At 51.0% G+C, this 17,272-nt stretch overlaps 1 protein-coding gene across 1 annotated transcript; it reads right to left on the reverse strand.

Annotated features, from left to right (window-relative positions):
- Window positions 1–3,303: 3,303 nt before the first annotated feature.
- LOC138789162 (dentin sialophosphoprotein-like) lies at window positions 3,304–6,802 on the reverse strand. The gene is made up of 3 exons (XM_069967767.1): window positions 6,654–6,802; window positions 4,289–5,042; window positions 3,304–4,110 (listed from the first exon to the last, which is right to left on the reverse strand). Exons 1-3 carry the CDS (start codon window positions 6,800–6,802, stop codon window positions 3,304–3,306), a joined length of 1,710 nt encoding a protein of 569 aa, XP_069823868.1.
- Window positions 6,803–17,272: the final 10,470 nt, after the last annotated feature.

The raw sequence follows: 17,272 nt of genomic DNA on the forward strand, positions 1-17,272 counted from the left end.
TGGCAGCGATCACCTGGTGGATGAGTGATCAGTCTGTGGCAGCGATTACCGGGTGGATGAGTGATCAGTCTGTGGCAGCGATCACCTGGTGGATGAGTGATCAGTCTGTGGCAGCGATCACCTGGTGGATGAGTGATCAGTCTGTGGCAGCGATCACCTGGTGGATGACTGATCAGTCTGTGGCAGCGATCACCTGGTGGATGACTGATCAGTCTGTGGCAGCGATCACCTGGTGGATGACTGATCAGTCTGTGGCAGCGATCACCTGGTGGATGAGTGATCAGTCTGTGGCAGCGATCACCTGGTGGATGAGTGATCAGTTTGTGGCAGCGATCACCTGGTGGATGACTGATCAGTCTGTGGCAGCGATCACCTGGTGGATGACTGATCAGTCTGTGGCAGCGATCACCTGGTGGATGAGTGATCAGTCTGTGGCAGCGATCACCTGGTGGATGACTGATCAGTCTGTGGCAGCGATCACCTGGTGGATGACTGATCAGTCTGTGGCAGCGATCACCTGGTGGATGACTGATCAGTCTGTGGCAGCGATCACCTGGTGGATGAGTGATCAGTCTGTGGCAGCGATCACCTGGTGGATGAGTGATCAGTCTGTGGCAGCGATCACCTGGTGGATGACTGATCAGTCTGTGGCAGCGATCACCTGGTGGATGACTGATCAGTCTGCGGCAGCGATCACCTGGTGGATGACTGATCAGTCTGTGGCAGCGATCACCTGGTGGATGAGTGATCAGTCTGTGGCAGCGATCACCTGGTGGATGAGTGATCAGTCTGTGGTAGCGATCACCGGGTGGATGACTGATCAGTCTGTGGCAGCGATCACCTGGTGGATGAGTGATCAGTCTGTGGTAGCGATCACCGGGTGGATGACTGATGGCTCAGAGCGCTTGTGTTACATGAGAAGGATCTGCATCACTGACCTCCAATGTATCTGTTGTGATACTACAATTCCCAGCATGCCCTGACCAACCTGTGGCTCTCCAGCTATTGTGACACTACAACTCCCAGCATGCCCTGACCAACCTGTGACACTGCAGCTATTGTGACACTACAACTCCCAGCATGCCCTGACCAACCTGTGACTCTATAGCTATTGTAATACTACAACTCCCAGCATGCCCTGACATTGTTGATCAGTGATATGGACTGTTCTAGTGTTACGGTCATGCAGCTGCCAGTCTAGAAGCTTCTCTGGGCCGTCGTCCTCAGTGACCGTGTTGCACAGCAATTACTGATAACATTTAGTCACGGGTTTCGGTGGCGCCTCGTGCGGAGACAATACCTGGACACATGATCCACGCTGTCTCCCCGGGAAGCAATTAATAACCATTATCTTTCCTAATTGCAGATGCTCCACAGCGCAACGGTTATGGACGTTTATTCATTACTCTCACTTGTTACATTGTATTAGGATAAAAGATGGTAAACATAAGCGGAACGAAGAACACGCCAACCCTCGCCAGCACAGAACCTGCCAAACCTCCCCAGCACAGAACGCGCCAAACCTCCCCAGCACAGAACGCGCCAACCCTCCCCAGCACAGAACGCGCCAACCCTCCCCAGTACAGAACAAGCCAAACCTCCCCAGCACAGAACACGCCAACCCTACCCAGCACAGAACACGCCAACCCTCCCCAGCACAGAACGCGCCAACCCTCCCCAGCACAGAACACGCCAACCCTACCCAGCACAGAACACGCCTACCCTCCCCAGCACAGAACACGCCAACCCTCCCCAGCACAGAACACGCCAACCCTCCCCAGCACAGAACACGCCAACCCTACCCAGCACAGAACACGCCTACCCTCCCCAGCACAGAACACGCCAACCCTCCCCAGCACAGGACACGTCAACCCTCCCCAGCACAGAACACGCCAACCCTCCCCAGCACAGGACACGCCAACCCTCCCCAGCACAGGACACGCCAACCCTCCCCAGCACAGGACACGCCAACCCTCCCCAGCACAGGACACGCCAACCCTCCCCAGCACAGGACACGCCAACCCTCCCCAGCACAGGACACGCCAACCCTCCCCAGCACAGAACACGCCAACCCTCCCCAGCACAGAACACGCCAATCGTCCATAACACAGAACGCGCCAACCCTCCCCAGCACAGAACAAGCCAAACCTCCCCAGCACAGAACACGCCAACCCTACCCAGTACAGAACCCGCCAACCCTCCCCAGCACAGAACAAGCCAAACCTCCCCAGCACAGAACACGCCAACCCTACCCAGCACAGAACACGCCAACCCTCCCCAGCACAGAACACGCCAACCCTACCCAGCACAGAACCCGCCAACCCTCCCCAGCACAGAACAAGCCAAACCTCCCCAGCACAGAACACGCCAACCCTACCCAGCACAGAACACGCCAACCCTCCCCAGCACAGAACACGCCAACCCTACCCAGCACAGAACACGCCTACCCTCCCCAGCACAGAACACGCCAAACCTCCCCAGCACAGGACACGTCAACCCTCCCCAGCACAGGACACGCCAACCCTCCCCAGCACAGGACACGCCAACCCTCCCCAGCACAGGACACGCCAACCCTACCCAGCACAGAACACGCCTACCCTCCCCAGCACAGAACACGCCAAACCTCCCCAGCACAGGACACGCCAAACCTCCCCAGCACAGGACACGTCAACCCTCCCCAGCACAGAACACGCCAACCCTACCCAGCACAGAACACGCCTACCCTCCCCAGCACAGGACACGCCAACCCTCCCCAGCACAGAACACGCCAACCCTCCCCAGCACAGAACACGCCAACCCTCCCCAGCACAGAACACGCCAATCGTCCATAACACAGAACGCGCCAACCCTCCCCAGCACAGAACGCGCCAAACCTCCCCAGCACAGAACACGCCAACCCTCCCCAGCACAGAACGCGCCAACCCTCCCCAGCACAGAACACGCCAAACCTCCCCAGCACAGAACGCGCCAAACCTCCCCAGCACAGAACGCGCCAAACCTCACCAGAAAACGTCACACAGCCCTCCCCAGCACAGGTCACCAACCCTCCCCCAGCACAGAATGCACCAACACCAGGGGGGGGGGGGGGGGATTATGGTATGTGGTTGTAGAGGATGGATTGATGTAGATCTGGTACTATATGAAATGATTTGCTTCCTTTGTGGTATAATCTTCTCTTCTTCCCCTGAGGACGCTGATACTTTTATGTGGACATCGATTCTGTACATTGTAACGGGATGAAATTCTGGAAACAATCCCTGTGAGTTATGATCTCCCCGCGTCGAGACAGTCACTCGCACTATCCTAGGATAGGTCACTCTGGTCACTCGCACTGTCCCAGGATGTGTCACCCCGATCACTCGCACTGTCCCTGGATGTGTCACCCCGATCACTCGCACCGTCCCAGGATATGTCGCCCTGATCCCTCGCTCCGTCCCAGGAAAGGTCACCCCGGTCACTCGCACCGTCCCAGGACAGGTCACCCCGGTCACTCGCACCATCCCAGGACAGGTCGCCCCGGTCCCTCGCTCCGTCCCAGGACAGGTCACTCTGGTCACTCGCACTGTCCCAGGATGTGTCGCCCCGGTCACTCGCACTGTCCCAGGATGTGTCGCCCTGGTCACTCGCACTGTCCCAGGATGTGTCGCCCTGGTCCCTCGCTCCGTCCCAGGACAGGTCACTCTGGTCACTCGCACTGTCCCAGGATGTGTCACCCCGGTCACTCGCACCGTCCCAGGATGTGTCTCCCCAGTCACTTGCACCGTCCCAGGATATGTCGCCCCGGTCACTGGGACCGTCCCAGGACAGGTCACTCTGGTCACTCGCACCGTCCCAGGATATGTCGCCCTGATCCCTCGCTCCGTCCCAGGAAAGGTCACCCCGGTCACTCGCACCGTCCCAGGACAGGTCACCCCGGTCACTCGCACCATCCCAGGACAGGTCGCCCCGGTCCCTCGCTCCGTCCCAGGACAGGTCACTCTGGTCACTCGCACTGTCCCAGGATGTGTCGCCCCGGTCACTCGCACTGTCCCAGGATGTGTCGCCCCGGTCACTCGCACCGTCCCAGGATGTGTCGCCCCGGTCACTCGCACTGTCCCTGGACAGGTCACTCTGGTCCAGGGACAGTGCGAGTGACCGGGGCGACACATCCTGGGACTGTCTCAGGATATGTCGCCCCAGTCACTCGCACCGTACCAGGACAGGTCGCCCCGGTCACTCTCACCGTCCCAGGATGTGTCACCCCGGTCACTCGCACCGTCCCAGAACAGGTTGCCCCGGTCACTCACACCGTCCCAGGATGTGTCGCCCCGGTCACTCGCACCGTCCCAGAACAGGTTGCCCCGGTCACTCGCACCGTCCCAGGATGTGTCCCCCGGTCACTCGCACCGTCCCAGAACAGGTTGCCCCGGTCACTCGCACCGTCCCAGGATGTGTCGCCCCGGTCACTCGCACCGTCCCAGGAGAGGTTGCCCCGGTCACTCACACCATCCCAGGATGTGTCGCCCCGGTCACTCGCACCGTCCCAGAACAGGTTGCCCCGGTCACTTGCACCGTCCCAGAACAGGTTGCCCCGGTAACTCTCACCGTCCCTGGATGTGTCGCCCCGGTCACTCGCACCGTCCCAGGATGTGTCGCCCCGGTTCCTCGCACCGTCCCAGCACAGGTCACCCTGGTCACTCGCACTGTCCCAGGATATGTCGCCCCGATCCCTCGCTCTGTCCCAGGATAGGTCACTCCGGTCACTCGCACCGTCCCTGGATGCGTCGCTCTGGTGCCTCGCACCGTCCCAGGATATGTCACCCCGGTCCCTCACTCCGTCCCAGGACAGGTCACCCCGGTCACTCGCACCGTCCCAGGATGTGTCACCCCGGTCACTCGCACTGTCCCTGAATGTGTCTCCCCAGTCACTTGCACCGTCCCAGGATATGTCGCCCCGCTCACTCGCTCCGTCCCAGGACAGGTCACCCCGGTCCTTCGCTCCATCCCAGGACAGGTCGCCCTGCTCACTCTCACCGTCCCAGGACAGGTCGCCCCGCTCTGATCTGGACGGAGCGAGGGACAGCACAGCAATAACGTGACATCACATGGGGTGTACTACGGGCACTGCTACAACAGCACAGCAATAATGTGACATCACATGGGGGCGCACTACTGTCACTGCTACAACAGCACAGCAATAACGTGACATCACATGGGGTGTACTAGGGCACTGCTACAACAGCACAGCAATAATGTGACATCACATGGGGGCGCACTACTGTCACTGCTACAACAGCACAGCAATAACGTGACATCACATGGGGTGTACTAGGGCACTGCTACAACAGCACAGCAATCACCTGATATCTCATAGAGGTGCACTATAGGCACTGCTACAACAGCACAGCAGTTACATGATTCACAGCACTGCGCAGAACACCTGGTATCTCATCTCGTGTATCCGAGCTGCTGGGCCCACAAGACGATTCCCCCGGATAATGAATGGATCTGAGAGTTTCGGTTAATCCTCTGTATCCTGCAGAACCACGGACAGAACCGGCGGCGGCCGCTCTAATTTCCCCAGACTGTCTGCTTTAAAAACCCATCAAGCAGCGATTGTGGCTGCGCAGGTCAGGCCGCCATTTACCACTGATAACTCGCATTTCAAAGATCCCTCCAGGGACCGCACTGCATTATCTAGAAACTCAGATCTAGAACGTTCCTGCCCGGCGGCCATCTTTATAACATTATAAATGATGCTTTGGTTCAGTGTAAAAACTCCCTGATGAGCGGCTAGTGATTAACTCTTCATGTTCTGTGATCAGGCGGCTGCAGGACCAATTACCCGATAAGTCGTCAGGAAGAGGAGGCCAGAAGAGCCCGAAGAGGCGGATACAGAGGAAAGCAACACTTCACTACTAATCCTGTCTATGGCTGCACTCACCTCCAGAGCTGCACTCACTATTCTGCTGTTACATCATGTCTCATCCTCCAGAGCTGCACTCACTATTCTGCTGTTACATCATGGCTCATCCTCCAGAGCTGCACTCACTATTCTGCTCTCACATTATGTCTCATCCTCCAGAGCTGCACTCACTATTCTGCTGTTACATCACGTCTCATCCTCCAGAGCTGCACTCACTATTCTGCTGTTGCATCATGTCTCATCCTTCAGAGCTGCACTCACTATTCTGCTGTTACATCATGTCTCATCCTCCAGAGCAGCACTCACTATTCTGCTGTCACATCATGTCTCCTCCTCCAGAGCTGCACTCACTACTCTGCTCTCACATTATGTCTCATCCTCCAGAGCTGCACTCACTATTCTGCTGTTACATCATGTCTCATCCTTCAGGACTAACACATAGAGCTGATATGATTACGGACGCAGTAATGGCGCTCGGCTCTGGTGCAGACGCTTTGTACAGTCGCCTCCTGATCCCTAATAAACTTTGCTAACATTAAGAATTCCCATAACTTGTTACAATGGCGTCCGGGGGGGGGGATTGCGTGTGTTGGTTTGTTACAATGGCGTCCGGGGGGGGGGGGGGGCGTCTTTGTTACGGCTGCGCCGGGCGTTAAGCAGATTACTCGCCGCTGCCGTCTGTTGCCGTGCCAGCCGTCCCAGGTTTCTGGCATCTTTTGAAGGTTTCTGTTTTGTGGAATTTTCTTACAATTCGCCGTCTCGGTCGCGGCGCAGAATCCCGGATTTTATTTTCTTCCTTTTGAAGACGAGGATTTCAGTTGCGATCTCTGAGCGTCGTCTAAAGCCGCAACAAAGAGAAGCGTGCGCTTTGTAGAATTGTGGCAGAGCTGCCGCCATGTGCAGCGTTTCTGGGGGCAGGAATGCGGCTGACTGATGCCCGGCGGAGCGCGCTTCTCTTATGTTGTCGTTACGGAGATTACGCCGCCACTTTTTATTTTCCGCTTTTTTCTTACGTTTTCAGTCCGGAGGAAGAAGTTTCCATCGCTGCAGATCCAGGTCTTATCCGCAGATTCCGCACACATCACAAGATGGCGGTTATAAAGAGACCTGGAGCAGTATATACCGTGTGTTCACAGCAGCACAGAGCATTTTAGGAGGCTGGGGGGAGCAGAAAGGAGAGGGGGGCAACCAGTGGCGGTCTTTGGCACCAAGCACACCAAGCGATCGCCCCACGCCCCTGCTCAAGACCGCTGGACAGGGCCGCTGCCCCGCTCGCTGCTGGCATCTGAACTGTAACTATGAGCACTCGTAATGAGCGCTCATAGTTACATGCAGCAGCACTGACAGGGCGGGAGACATTGGCTCCCTTCCTGTCAGTCACTCTTGTGCGCTCCCCCAGTTAAACAGACCCCTGTGTGCTCCCCCTCCCATATAGTATATAACACAATAAAACAAACACTTATACTCACCTGGGTCCGGGCGTCTCCTCTTCTCTTCACTCTTGTGGCCGCAGTTAGGGTTTTCCCTGCGGTCACAAGTGGCAGCTTTGTCCTTCTGGTGCCGGCGCTCCAGTGACATCACCGGAGCATCAGCGCCAGGACAAGGAGAGTGCGGCCTCTGGTGATCGCAGGGAAAACCCTTCCTGCGGCCACAAGAGTGAAGAGAAGAGGAGACGCCCGGACCCAGGTGAGTATAAGTGTTTGTTTTATTGTGTTATATACTATATGGGAGGGGGAGCACACAGGGGTCTGTTTAGCTGGGGGAGCGCACATCGGGGGTCTATATAAATGGGGGGAGCACACAGGGGGGCTATATAACAGGGGAAACACACAGGGGGGGCTATAGACTACAGGGGCTTCACAGAGGGGTCTATATACTACTGGGGGCAACACACAGCGGTCTATTGTTTTGGAATGCGTGTCGAGGGGGGGCCCCAGACATAACTTTGCTTGGGGCCCCAGAAATGCCAAGACCGCCCCTGGGGGCAACGTATGATTGGGGCAGAATCACAATGGAAGTACAGAGGCCCACCATAATGGTGTGCCCCTGTCCTTGGTGTGCCCCTGTACCTGGTGTGCCCCTGTACCTGGTGGGCCCCCGTACCTGGTGGGCCTCTGTACTTGGTGTGCCCCTGTACTTGGTGGGCCCCTGTCCTTGGTGTGCCCCTGTACCTGGTGTGCCCCTGTACCTGGTGGGCCCCCGTACCTGGTGGGCCTCTGTACTTGGTGTGCCCCTGTACTTGGTGGGCCTCTGTACCCTTAGGCCTCTGTACCTGGTGGGCCCCTGTACCTGTCTGGCCCCTGTACCTGGTGGGCCTCTCTACTTGGTTGGCCCCTGTACCTGGTGGGCCTCTCTACTTGATTGGCCCCTGTACCTGTTGGGTCTTTGTACCTGGTGGGCCCCTGTACTTGGTGGGCCTCTGTACCTGGTGGGCCTCTGTACCTGGTGGGCCCCTGTACCTGTTGGGCCCCTGTACCTGGTTGGCCCCAATACCTGGCGGGCCTCTCTACTTGGTTGGCCCCTGTACCTGTTGGGTCTTTGTACCTGGTGGGCCCCTGTACCTGGTGGGCCCCTGTACCTGGTGGGCCCCTGTACTTGGTGGGCCCCTGTACCTGGTGGGCCCCTGTACCTGGTGGGCCCCTGTACTTGGTGGGCCCCTGTACCTGGTGGGCCCCTGTACCTGGTGGGCCCCTGTACCTGGTGGGCCCCTGTACCTGGTGAGCCCCTGTACTTGGTGGGCCCCTGTACTTGGTGGGCCCCTGTACCTGGTGGGCCCCTGTACCTGGTGAGCCCCTGTACCTGTTGGGTCTTTGTACCTGGTGGGCCCCTGTACCTGGTGGGCCCCTGTACCTGGTGGGCCCCTGTACTTGGTGGGCCCCTGTACCTGGTGGGCCCCTGTACCTGGTGGGCCCCTGTACTTGGTGGGCCCCTGTACCTGGTGGGCCCCTGTACCTGGTGGGCCCCTGTACCTGGTGGGCCCCTGTACCTGGTGAGCCCCTGTACTTGGTGGGCCCCTGTACTTGGTGGGCCCCTGTACCTGGTGGGCCCCTGTACCTGGTGAGCCCCTGTACTTGGTGGGCCCCTGTACTTGGTGGGCCCCTGTACCTGGTGGGCCCTTGTACAGATTCTGGATTATTCCAGACCATGGATTCATCTTTGTTCCCAGTCACTGAGTTCTCCCGCAGTCCCCAATCTCCACTTAGAGCAGATGAGGCAGGAGGAGGCGGGGCTTGGGCTAATTGATTTTCATCTGCAAAGGAAGGGCGGCCATGTTGTTAGTACAGATCTCCTAGATACCAGTAGTATGTTTTAGTAACTAAACCAGCAGTACCAGCAGCAGTAGTAACAGTACCAGCAGCAGTAATAATAGTACCAGCAGCAGTAATAATAGTACCAGCAGCCGTAGTAATAATACCAGCAGCCGTAGTAATAGTACCAGCAGCAATAGTAATAGTACCAGCAGCAGTAGTAACAGTATCAGCAGCAGTAGTAATAGTACCAGCAGTATAATAGTACCAGCAGCAGTAGTAACAGTACCATCAGTAGTAATAATACCAGCAGTAGTAATAATAGTACCAGCAGCCGTAGTAACAGTACCAGCAGTAGTAGTAATAATAGTACCAGCAGCAGCAGTAGTAGTAACAGTACCAGCAGCCGTAGTAACAGTACCAGCAGCAGTAGTAGTAATAGTACCAGCAGCAGCAGTAGTAGTAACAGTACCAGCAGCCGTAGTAACAGTACCAGCAGCAGTAGTAATAATAGTACCAGCAGTAGTAATAATAGTACCAGCAGTAGTAATAGTACATGCAGCAGTAGTAATGGTACAAGCAGAAGTAGTAACAGTACCAGCAGCAGTAGTAACAGTACCAGCAGCAGTAGTAATAATAGTACCAGCAGTAGTAATAATAGTACCAGCAGCCGTAGTAACAGTACCAGCAGTAGTAATAATAGTACCAGCAGCAGTAGTAACAGTACCAGCAGTAGTAATAATAGTACCAGCAGTAGTAGTAATAGTACCAGCAGCCGTAGTAACAGTACCAGCAGTAGTAATAATAGTACCAGCAGTAGTAATAGTACCATCAGTAGTAATAACAGTACCAGCAGCCGTAGTAACAGTACCAGCAGCAGTAGTAATAATAGTACCAGCAGCAGTAGTAATAGTACCAGCAGTAGTAATAATAGTACCAGCAGCCGTAGTAACAGTACCAGCAGTAGTAATAATAGTACCAGCAGTAGTAATAATAGTACCAGCAGCCGTAGTAACAGTACCAGCAGTAGTAATAATAGTACCAGCAGTAGTAATAGTACCATCAGTAGTAATAACAGTACCAGCAGCCGTAGTAACAGTACCAGTAGCAGTAGTAATAATAGTACCAGCAGCAGTAGTAATAGTACCAGCAGTAGTAATAATAGTACCAGCAGTCGTAGTAACAGTACCAGCAGTAGTAATAATAGTACCAGCAGCAGCAGTAGTAATAGTACCAGCAGTAGAAATAATAGTACCAGCAGTCGTAGTAACAGTACCAGCAGTAGTAATAATAGTACCAGCATCAGTAGTAATAGTACCATCAGTAGTAATAACAGTACCAGCAGTAGTAATAATAGTACCAGCAGTAGTAATAATAGTACCAGCAGTAGTAATAATAGTACCAGCAACAGTAGTAACAGTACCATCAGTAGTAATAATAGTACCAGCAGCAGTAGTAATAGTACCAGCAGTAGTAATAATAGTACCAGCAGCAGTAGTGATAATAGTACCAGCAGTAGTAATAGTACCAGCAGCCGTAGTAACAGTACCAGCAGTAGTAATAATAGTACCAGCAGCAGTAGTAACAGTACCAGCAGCAGCAGTAGTAATAGTAATAGTACCAGCAGCAGTAGTAATAATAGTACCAGCAGCAGTAGTAATAGTACATACAACAGTAGTAACAGTACCAGCAGCAGTAGTAATAGTACCAGCAGTAGTAATAATAGTACCAGCAGCAGTAGTAATAGTACCAGCAGCAGTAGTAATAGTACAAGCAGCCTTAGTAACAGTACCAGCAGCAGTAGTAATAATAGTACCAGCAGCAGTAGTAACAGTACCAGCAGTAGTAACAGTACCAGCAGTAGTAATAATAGTACCAGCAGAAGTAGTAATAGTACCAGCAGCAGTAGTAATAGTACCAGCAGCAGCAGTAGTAATAGTAATAGTACCAGCAGAAGTAGTAATAGTACCAGCAGCAGTAGTAATAGTACCAGCAGCAGCAGTAGTAATAGTAATAGTACCAGCAGCAGTAGTAATAATAGTACCAGCAGCAGTAGTAATAGTACATACAACAGTAGTAACAGTACCAGCAGCAGTAGTAATAGTACCAGCAGTAGTAATAATAGTACCAGCAGCAGTAGTAATAGTACCAGCAGCAGTAGTAATAGTACAAGCAGCCTTAGTAACAGTACCAGCAGCAGTAGTAATAATAGTACCAGCAGCAGTAGTAACAGTACCAGCAGTAGTAACAGTACCAGCAGTAGTAATAATAGTACCAGCAGAAGTAGTAATAGTACAAGCAGCAGTAGTAACAGTACCAGCAGTAGTAACAGTACCAGCAGCAGCAGTAGTAACAGTACCAGCAGTAGTAACAGTACCAGCAGCAGCAATAGTATCAGTAGCAGCAGCAGTATTAATAGTACCAGCAGTAGTAGTAACAGTACCAGCAGTAGCAACAGTACCAGCAGCAGTAGTAATAATACCAGCAGCAGTAACAGTATCAGCAGCAGTAGTAACAGTACCAGGAGTAGTAACAACAGTACCAGCAGCAGTAGTAATAGAACCAGCAGTAGTACCAGTGCTAGCAGCAGTAGTAATTGCACCAGCAGCAGTAGTGATAATAGTACCAGCAGCAGTAGTAACAGTACCAGCAGTAGTAGTAACAGTACCAGGAGTAGTAACAATAGTACCAGCAGTAGTACCAGTGCTAGCAGCAGTAGTAATTGTACCAGCAGCACTAGAGTTAGTACCAGCAGCAGTAGTAATAGTACCAGCAGTAGTAACAGTACCAGCAGCAGTAGTAATAATAGTACCAGCAGCAGTAGTAACAGTACCAGCAGCACTAGTAACAGTACCAGCAATAGTGGTAACCTCCAGCAGTAGTAACAGTACCAGCAGCAGTAGTAATAGTACCAGCAGTAGTACTAGTGCCAGCAGCAGCAGTAGTAACAGTACCAGCAGCAGTGGTAATAGTACCAGCAGTAGTAACAGTACCAGCAGCAGCAATAGTATCAGTAGCAGCAGCAGTATTAATAGTACCAGCAGCAGTAGTAACAGTACCAGCAGTAGCAACAGTACCAGCAGCAGTAGTAATAATACCAGCAGCAGTAACAGTACCAGCAGCAGTAGTAATAATACCAGCAGCAGTAACAGTATCAGCAGCAGTAGTAATAATACCAGCAGCAGTAACAGTATCAGCAGCAGTAGTAACAGTACCAGGAGTAGTAACAACAGTACCAGCAGCAGTAGTAATAGAACCAGCAGTAGTACCAGTGCTAGCAGCAGTAGTAATTGCACCAGCAGCAGTAGTGATAATAGTACCAGCAGCAGTAGTAACAGTACCAGGAGTAGTAACAATAGTACCAGCAGTAGTACCAGTGCTAGCAGCAGTAGTAATTGTACCAGCAGCACTAGAGTTAGTACCAGCAGCAGTAGTAATAGTACCAGCAGTAGTAACAGTACCAGCAGCAGTAGTAATAATAGTACCAGCAGCAGTAGTAACAGTACCAGCAGCACTAGTAACAGTACCAGCAATAGTGGTAACCTCCAGCAGTAGTAACAGTGCCAGCAGCAGTAGTTAAAGTATCAACAGCAGTAGTAACAGTGGCAGCAGCAGCAGTAACAGCACTAGCAGCAGTAGTAACAGTACCAGGAGTAGTAGTAACAGTACCAGCAGCAGTAGTAATAGTACCAGCAGCAGTAGTAACAGTACTAATAGTACCAGCAGCAGTAATAATAGTACCAGCAGCAGTAGTAACAGTACCAGCTGCAGTAGTAACAATTCCAGCAGCAGTAGTACCAAAAGTACCAGCAGTAGTAGTAATAGTACCAGCAGCAGCAGTAGTATCAGTACCAGAAGCAGTAGTAACAGTACTAGCAACAGTAGTAACAGTACCAGCAGCAGTAGTAACAATACCAGCAGCAGTAGTACCAACAGTATCAGCAGCAGTAGTAACAGTACCAGCAGGAGTAGTAATAGTACCAGAAGCAGTAGTAACAGTGCCATCAGTAGTAGTAATAGTACCAGAAGCAGTAGTAATAATAACAGCAGCAGTAGTAATAGTACCAGCAGTAGTAACAGTGCCAGCAGCAGTAGTAACAGTTTCAGCAGCAGTAGTACCAGTACCAGCAGCAGCAGTAGTAGTAACAGTACCAGCAATAGTACCAAAAGTACCAGCAGCAGTAGTAATAGTCCCAGCAGCAGCAGCAGTAGTAACAGTACTAGCAGCAGTAGTAACAGTACCAGCAGCAGTAGTAACAATACCAGCAGCAGTAGTACCAACAGTATCAGCAGCAGCAGTAGTAACAGTACCAGCAGTAGTACCAACAGTATCAGCAGCAGTAGTAATAGTACCAGAAGCAGTAGTAATAGTACCAGAAGCAGTAGTAACAATGCCAGCAGCCGTAGTAGTAACAGTACCAGAAGCAGTAATAATAGTACCAGCAGTAGTGGTAACAGTGCCAGCAGCAGTAGTAATAATACCAGCAGCAGAAGTAACAGTACCAGCAGCAGTAGTAACAGTACCAGCAGCAGTAGTAATAGTACTAGCAGCAGTAGTAATAGTACCAGCAGCAGTAGTAACAGTACCAGCAGCAGTAGTAATAGTACCAGCAGCAGTAGTAACAGTACCAGCAGCAGTAGTAATAGTACTAGCAGCAGTAGTAATAGTACCAGCAGCAGTAGTAACAGTACCAGCAGCAGTAGTAATATTATCAACAGCAGTAGTACCAACAGTATCAGCAGCAGTAGTAACAGTACCAGCAGCAGTAGTAATAGTACCAGCAGTAGTACTAGTGCCAGCAGCAGCAGTAGTAACAGTACCAGCAGTAGTAACAGTACCAGCAGCAGCAATAGTATCAGTAGCAGCAGCAGTATTAATAGTACCAGCAGTAGTAGTAACAGTACCAGCAGTAGCAACAGTACCAGCAGCAGTAGTAATAATACCAGCAGCAGTAACAGTATCAGCAGCAGTAGTAACAGTACCAGGAGTAGTAACAACAGTACCAGCAGCAGTAGTAATAGAACCAGCAGTAGTACCAGTGCTAGCAGCAGTAGTAATTGCACCAGCAGCAGTAGTGATAATAGTACCAGCAGCAGTAGTAACAGTACCATCAGTAGTAGTAACAGTACCAGCAGTAGTAGTAACAGTACCAGGAGTAGTAACAATAGTACCAGCAGTAGTACCAGTGCTAGCAGCAGTAGTAATTGTACCAGCAGCACTAGAGTTAGTACCAGCAGCAGTAGTAATAGTACCAGCAGTAGTAACAGTACCAGCAGCAGTAGTAATAATAGTACCAGCAGCAGTAGTAACAGTACCAGCAGCACTAGTAACAGTACCAGCAATAGTGGTAACCTCCAGCAGTAGTAACAGTGCCAGCAGCAGTAGTTAAAGTATCAACAGCAGTAGTAACAGTGGCAGCAGCAGCAGTAACAGCAGTAGTAACAGTACCAGGAGTAGTAGTAACAGTACCAGCAGCAGTAGTAATAGTACCCGCAGAAGAACCAACAGTACAAGCTGCAGTAGTAATAGTACCAGCAGTAGTAACATAACCAGCAGTAGTAACAGTACCAGCAGCAGTAGTAGTATCTGTACCAGCAGTAGTAGTAACAGTTCCAGTAGTAGTATCTGTACCAGCAGTAGTAGTAACAGTTCCAGTAGTAGTATCTGTACCAGCAGTAGTAGCAGTACCAGTAGTAGTATCTGTACCAGCAGTAGTAACAGTTCCAGTAGTAGTATCTGTACCAGCAGTAGTAGCAGTACCAGTAGTAGTATCAGTACCAGCAGTAGTACATGTAATATATAGTACCAGTAGTAGTATCTGTACCAGCAGTAGTAGCAGTACCAGTAGTAGTAACAGTACCAGTAGTAGTATTTGTACCAGCAGTAGTAGCAGTACCAGTAGTAGTATCTGTACCAGCAGTAGTACATGTAATATATAGTACCAGTAGTAGTATCTGTACCAGTAGTAGTATTTGTACCAGCAGTAGTAGCAGTACCAGTAGTAGTATCTGTACCAGTAGCAGTACCAGTAGTAGTATTTGTACCAGCAGTAGTAGTATCTGTATCAGCAGTAGTAGCAGTACCAGTAGTAGTATCTGTACCAGCAGTAGTAGCAGTACCAGTAGTAGTATCTGTACCAGTAGCAGTACCAGTAGTAGTATCTGTATCAGCAGTAGTAGCAGTACCAGTAGTAGTATCTGTACCAGCAGTAGTAGCAGTACCAGTAGTAGTATCTGTACCAGCAGTAGTACATGTTATATATAGTACCAGTAGTAGTATATGTAATGTATAGTTACAGCAGTAGTACATTAATATATAGTACCAATAGTAGTAGCAGTACCAGTAGTAGTATCTGTACCAGGAGTAGTAGCAGTACCAGTATCTGTACCAGTAGTAGTAACAGTACCAGTAGTAGTATCTGTACCAGTAGTAGTAGCAGTACCAGTAGTAGTATCTGTACCAATAGTAGTAGCAGTACCAGTAGTAGTATCTGTACCAGGAGTAATAGCAGTACCAGTAGTAGTATCTGTACCAGCAGTAGTAGCAGTACCAGTAGTAGTATCTGTACCAGGAGTAGTAGCAGTACCAGTAGTAGTATCTGTACCAGCAGTAGTAGCAGTACCAGTAGTAGTATCTGTACCAGCAGTAGTAGCAGTACCAGTAGTAGTATCTGTACCAGTAGCAGTACCAGTAGTAGTATTTGTACCAGCAGTAGTAGTATCTGTATCAGCAGTAGTAGCAGTACCAGTAGTAGTATCTGTACCAGAAGTAGTAGCAGTACCAGTAGTAGTATTATCTGTACCAGCAGTAGTACATGTTATATATAGTACCAGTAGTAGTATATGTAATGTATATTTACAGCAGTAGTAGCACTACCAGCAGTAGTAGTATATGTAATGTATAGTACCAGCTATAGTACATTAATATATAGTACCAATAGTAGTAGCAGTACCAGTAGTAGTATCTGTACCAGTAGTAGCAGTACCAGTACCAGTAGTAGTATCTGTACCAGCAGTAGTAGCAGTACCAGTAGTAGTATCTGTACCAGCAGTAGTAGCAGTACCAGTAGTAGTATCTGTACCAGCAGTACTAACAGTACCAGCAGTAGCAGTACCAGTAGTAGTAGCTGTACCAGCAGTAGTAGCAGTACTAGTAGTAGTATCTGTACCAGCAGTAGTACATGTAATATATAGTACCAGTAGTAGTATACACTCACAGACCACTTTATTAGGTACACCATGCTAGTAACGGGTTGGACCCCCTTTTGCCTTCAGAACTGCCCCAATTCTTGGTGGCATAGATACAACAAGGTGCTGGAAGCTTCCTCAGAGATTTTGGTCCATAGTGACATGATGGCATCACACAGTTGCCGCAGATTTGTCGGCTGCACATCCATGATGCCAATCTCCCGTTCCACCACATCCCAAAGATGCTCTATTGGATTGAGATCTGGTGACTGTGGAGGCCATTGGAGTACAGTGACCTCATTGTCATGTTCAAGAAACCAGTCTGAGACGATTCTAGCTTTATGACATGGCGCATTATCCTGCTGAAAGTCGCCATCAGATGTTGGGTCCATTGTGGTCATAAAGGGATGGACATGGTCAGCAACAATACTCAGGTAGGCTGCGGCGTTGCAACGATGCTCAATTGGTACCAAGGGGCCCAAAGAGTGCCAAGAAAATATTCCCCACACCATGACACCACCACCACCAGCCTGAACCGTTGATACAAGGCAGGATGGATCCATGCTTTCATGTTGTTGACGCCAAATTCTGACCCTACCATCCGAATGTCGCAGCAGAAATCGAGACTCATCAGACCAGGCAACGTTTTTCCAATCTTCTACTGTCCAATTTCGATGAGCTTGTGCAAATTGTAGCCTCAGTTTCCTGTTCTTAGCTGAGCGGAGTGGCCCCCGGTGTGGTCTTCTGCTGCTGTAGCCCATCTGCCTCAGAGTTGGCCGTACTGTGCGCTCAGAGATGCTCTTCTGCCTACCTTGGCTGTAACGCTTGGCTATTTGAGTCACTGTTGCCTTTCTATCAGCTGGAACCAGTCTGCCCATTCTCCTCTGACCTCTGGCATCAACAAGGCATTTCCGCCCACAGAACGGCCGCT

The sequence above is a fragment of the Dendropsophus ebraccatus genome, chromosome 4, assembly GCF_027789765.1.
Source record: "Dendropsophus ebraccatus isolate aDenEbr1 chromosome 4, aDenEbr1.pat, whole genome shotgun sequence".
NCBI lineage: Eukaryota > Metazoa > Chordata > Amphibia > Anura > Hylidae > Dendropsophus > Dendropsophus ebraccatus.

Bases quoted from the DNA above. Each gene is read 5' to 3' on its own strand.
- LOC138789162 (XM_069967767.1), bottom strand. From the start codon at position 6,802: ATGGCGGCAGCTCTGCCACAATTCTACAAAGCGCACGCTTCTCTTTGT. The intron at 5,043-6,653 runs GTAAGAAAATTC...CGCTCCGTCCAG, and splicing joins CGCGACCGAGACGGCGAATT to ATCAGAGCGGGGCGACCTGT. The intron at 4,111-4,288 runs GTGTGAGTGACC...TCCCTGGACCAG, and splicing joins GGGCGACACATCCTGGGACG to AGTGACCTGTCCAGGGACAG.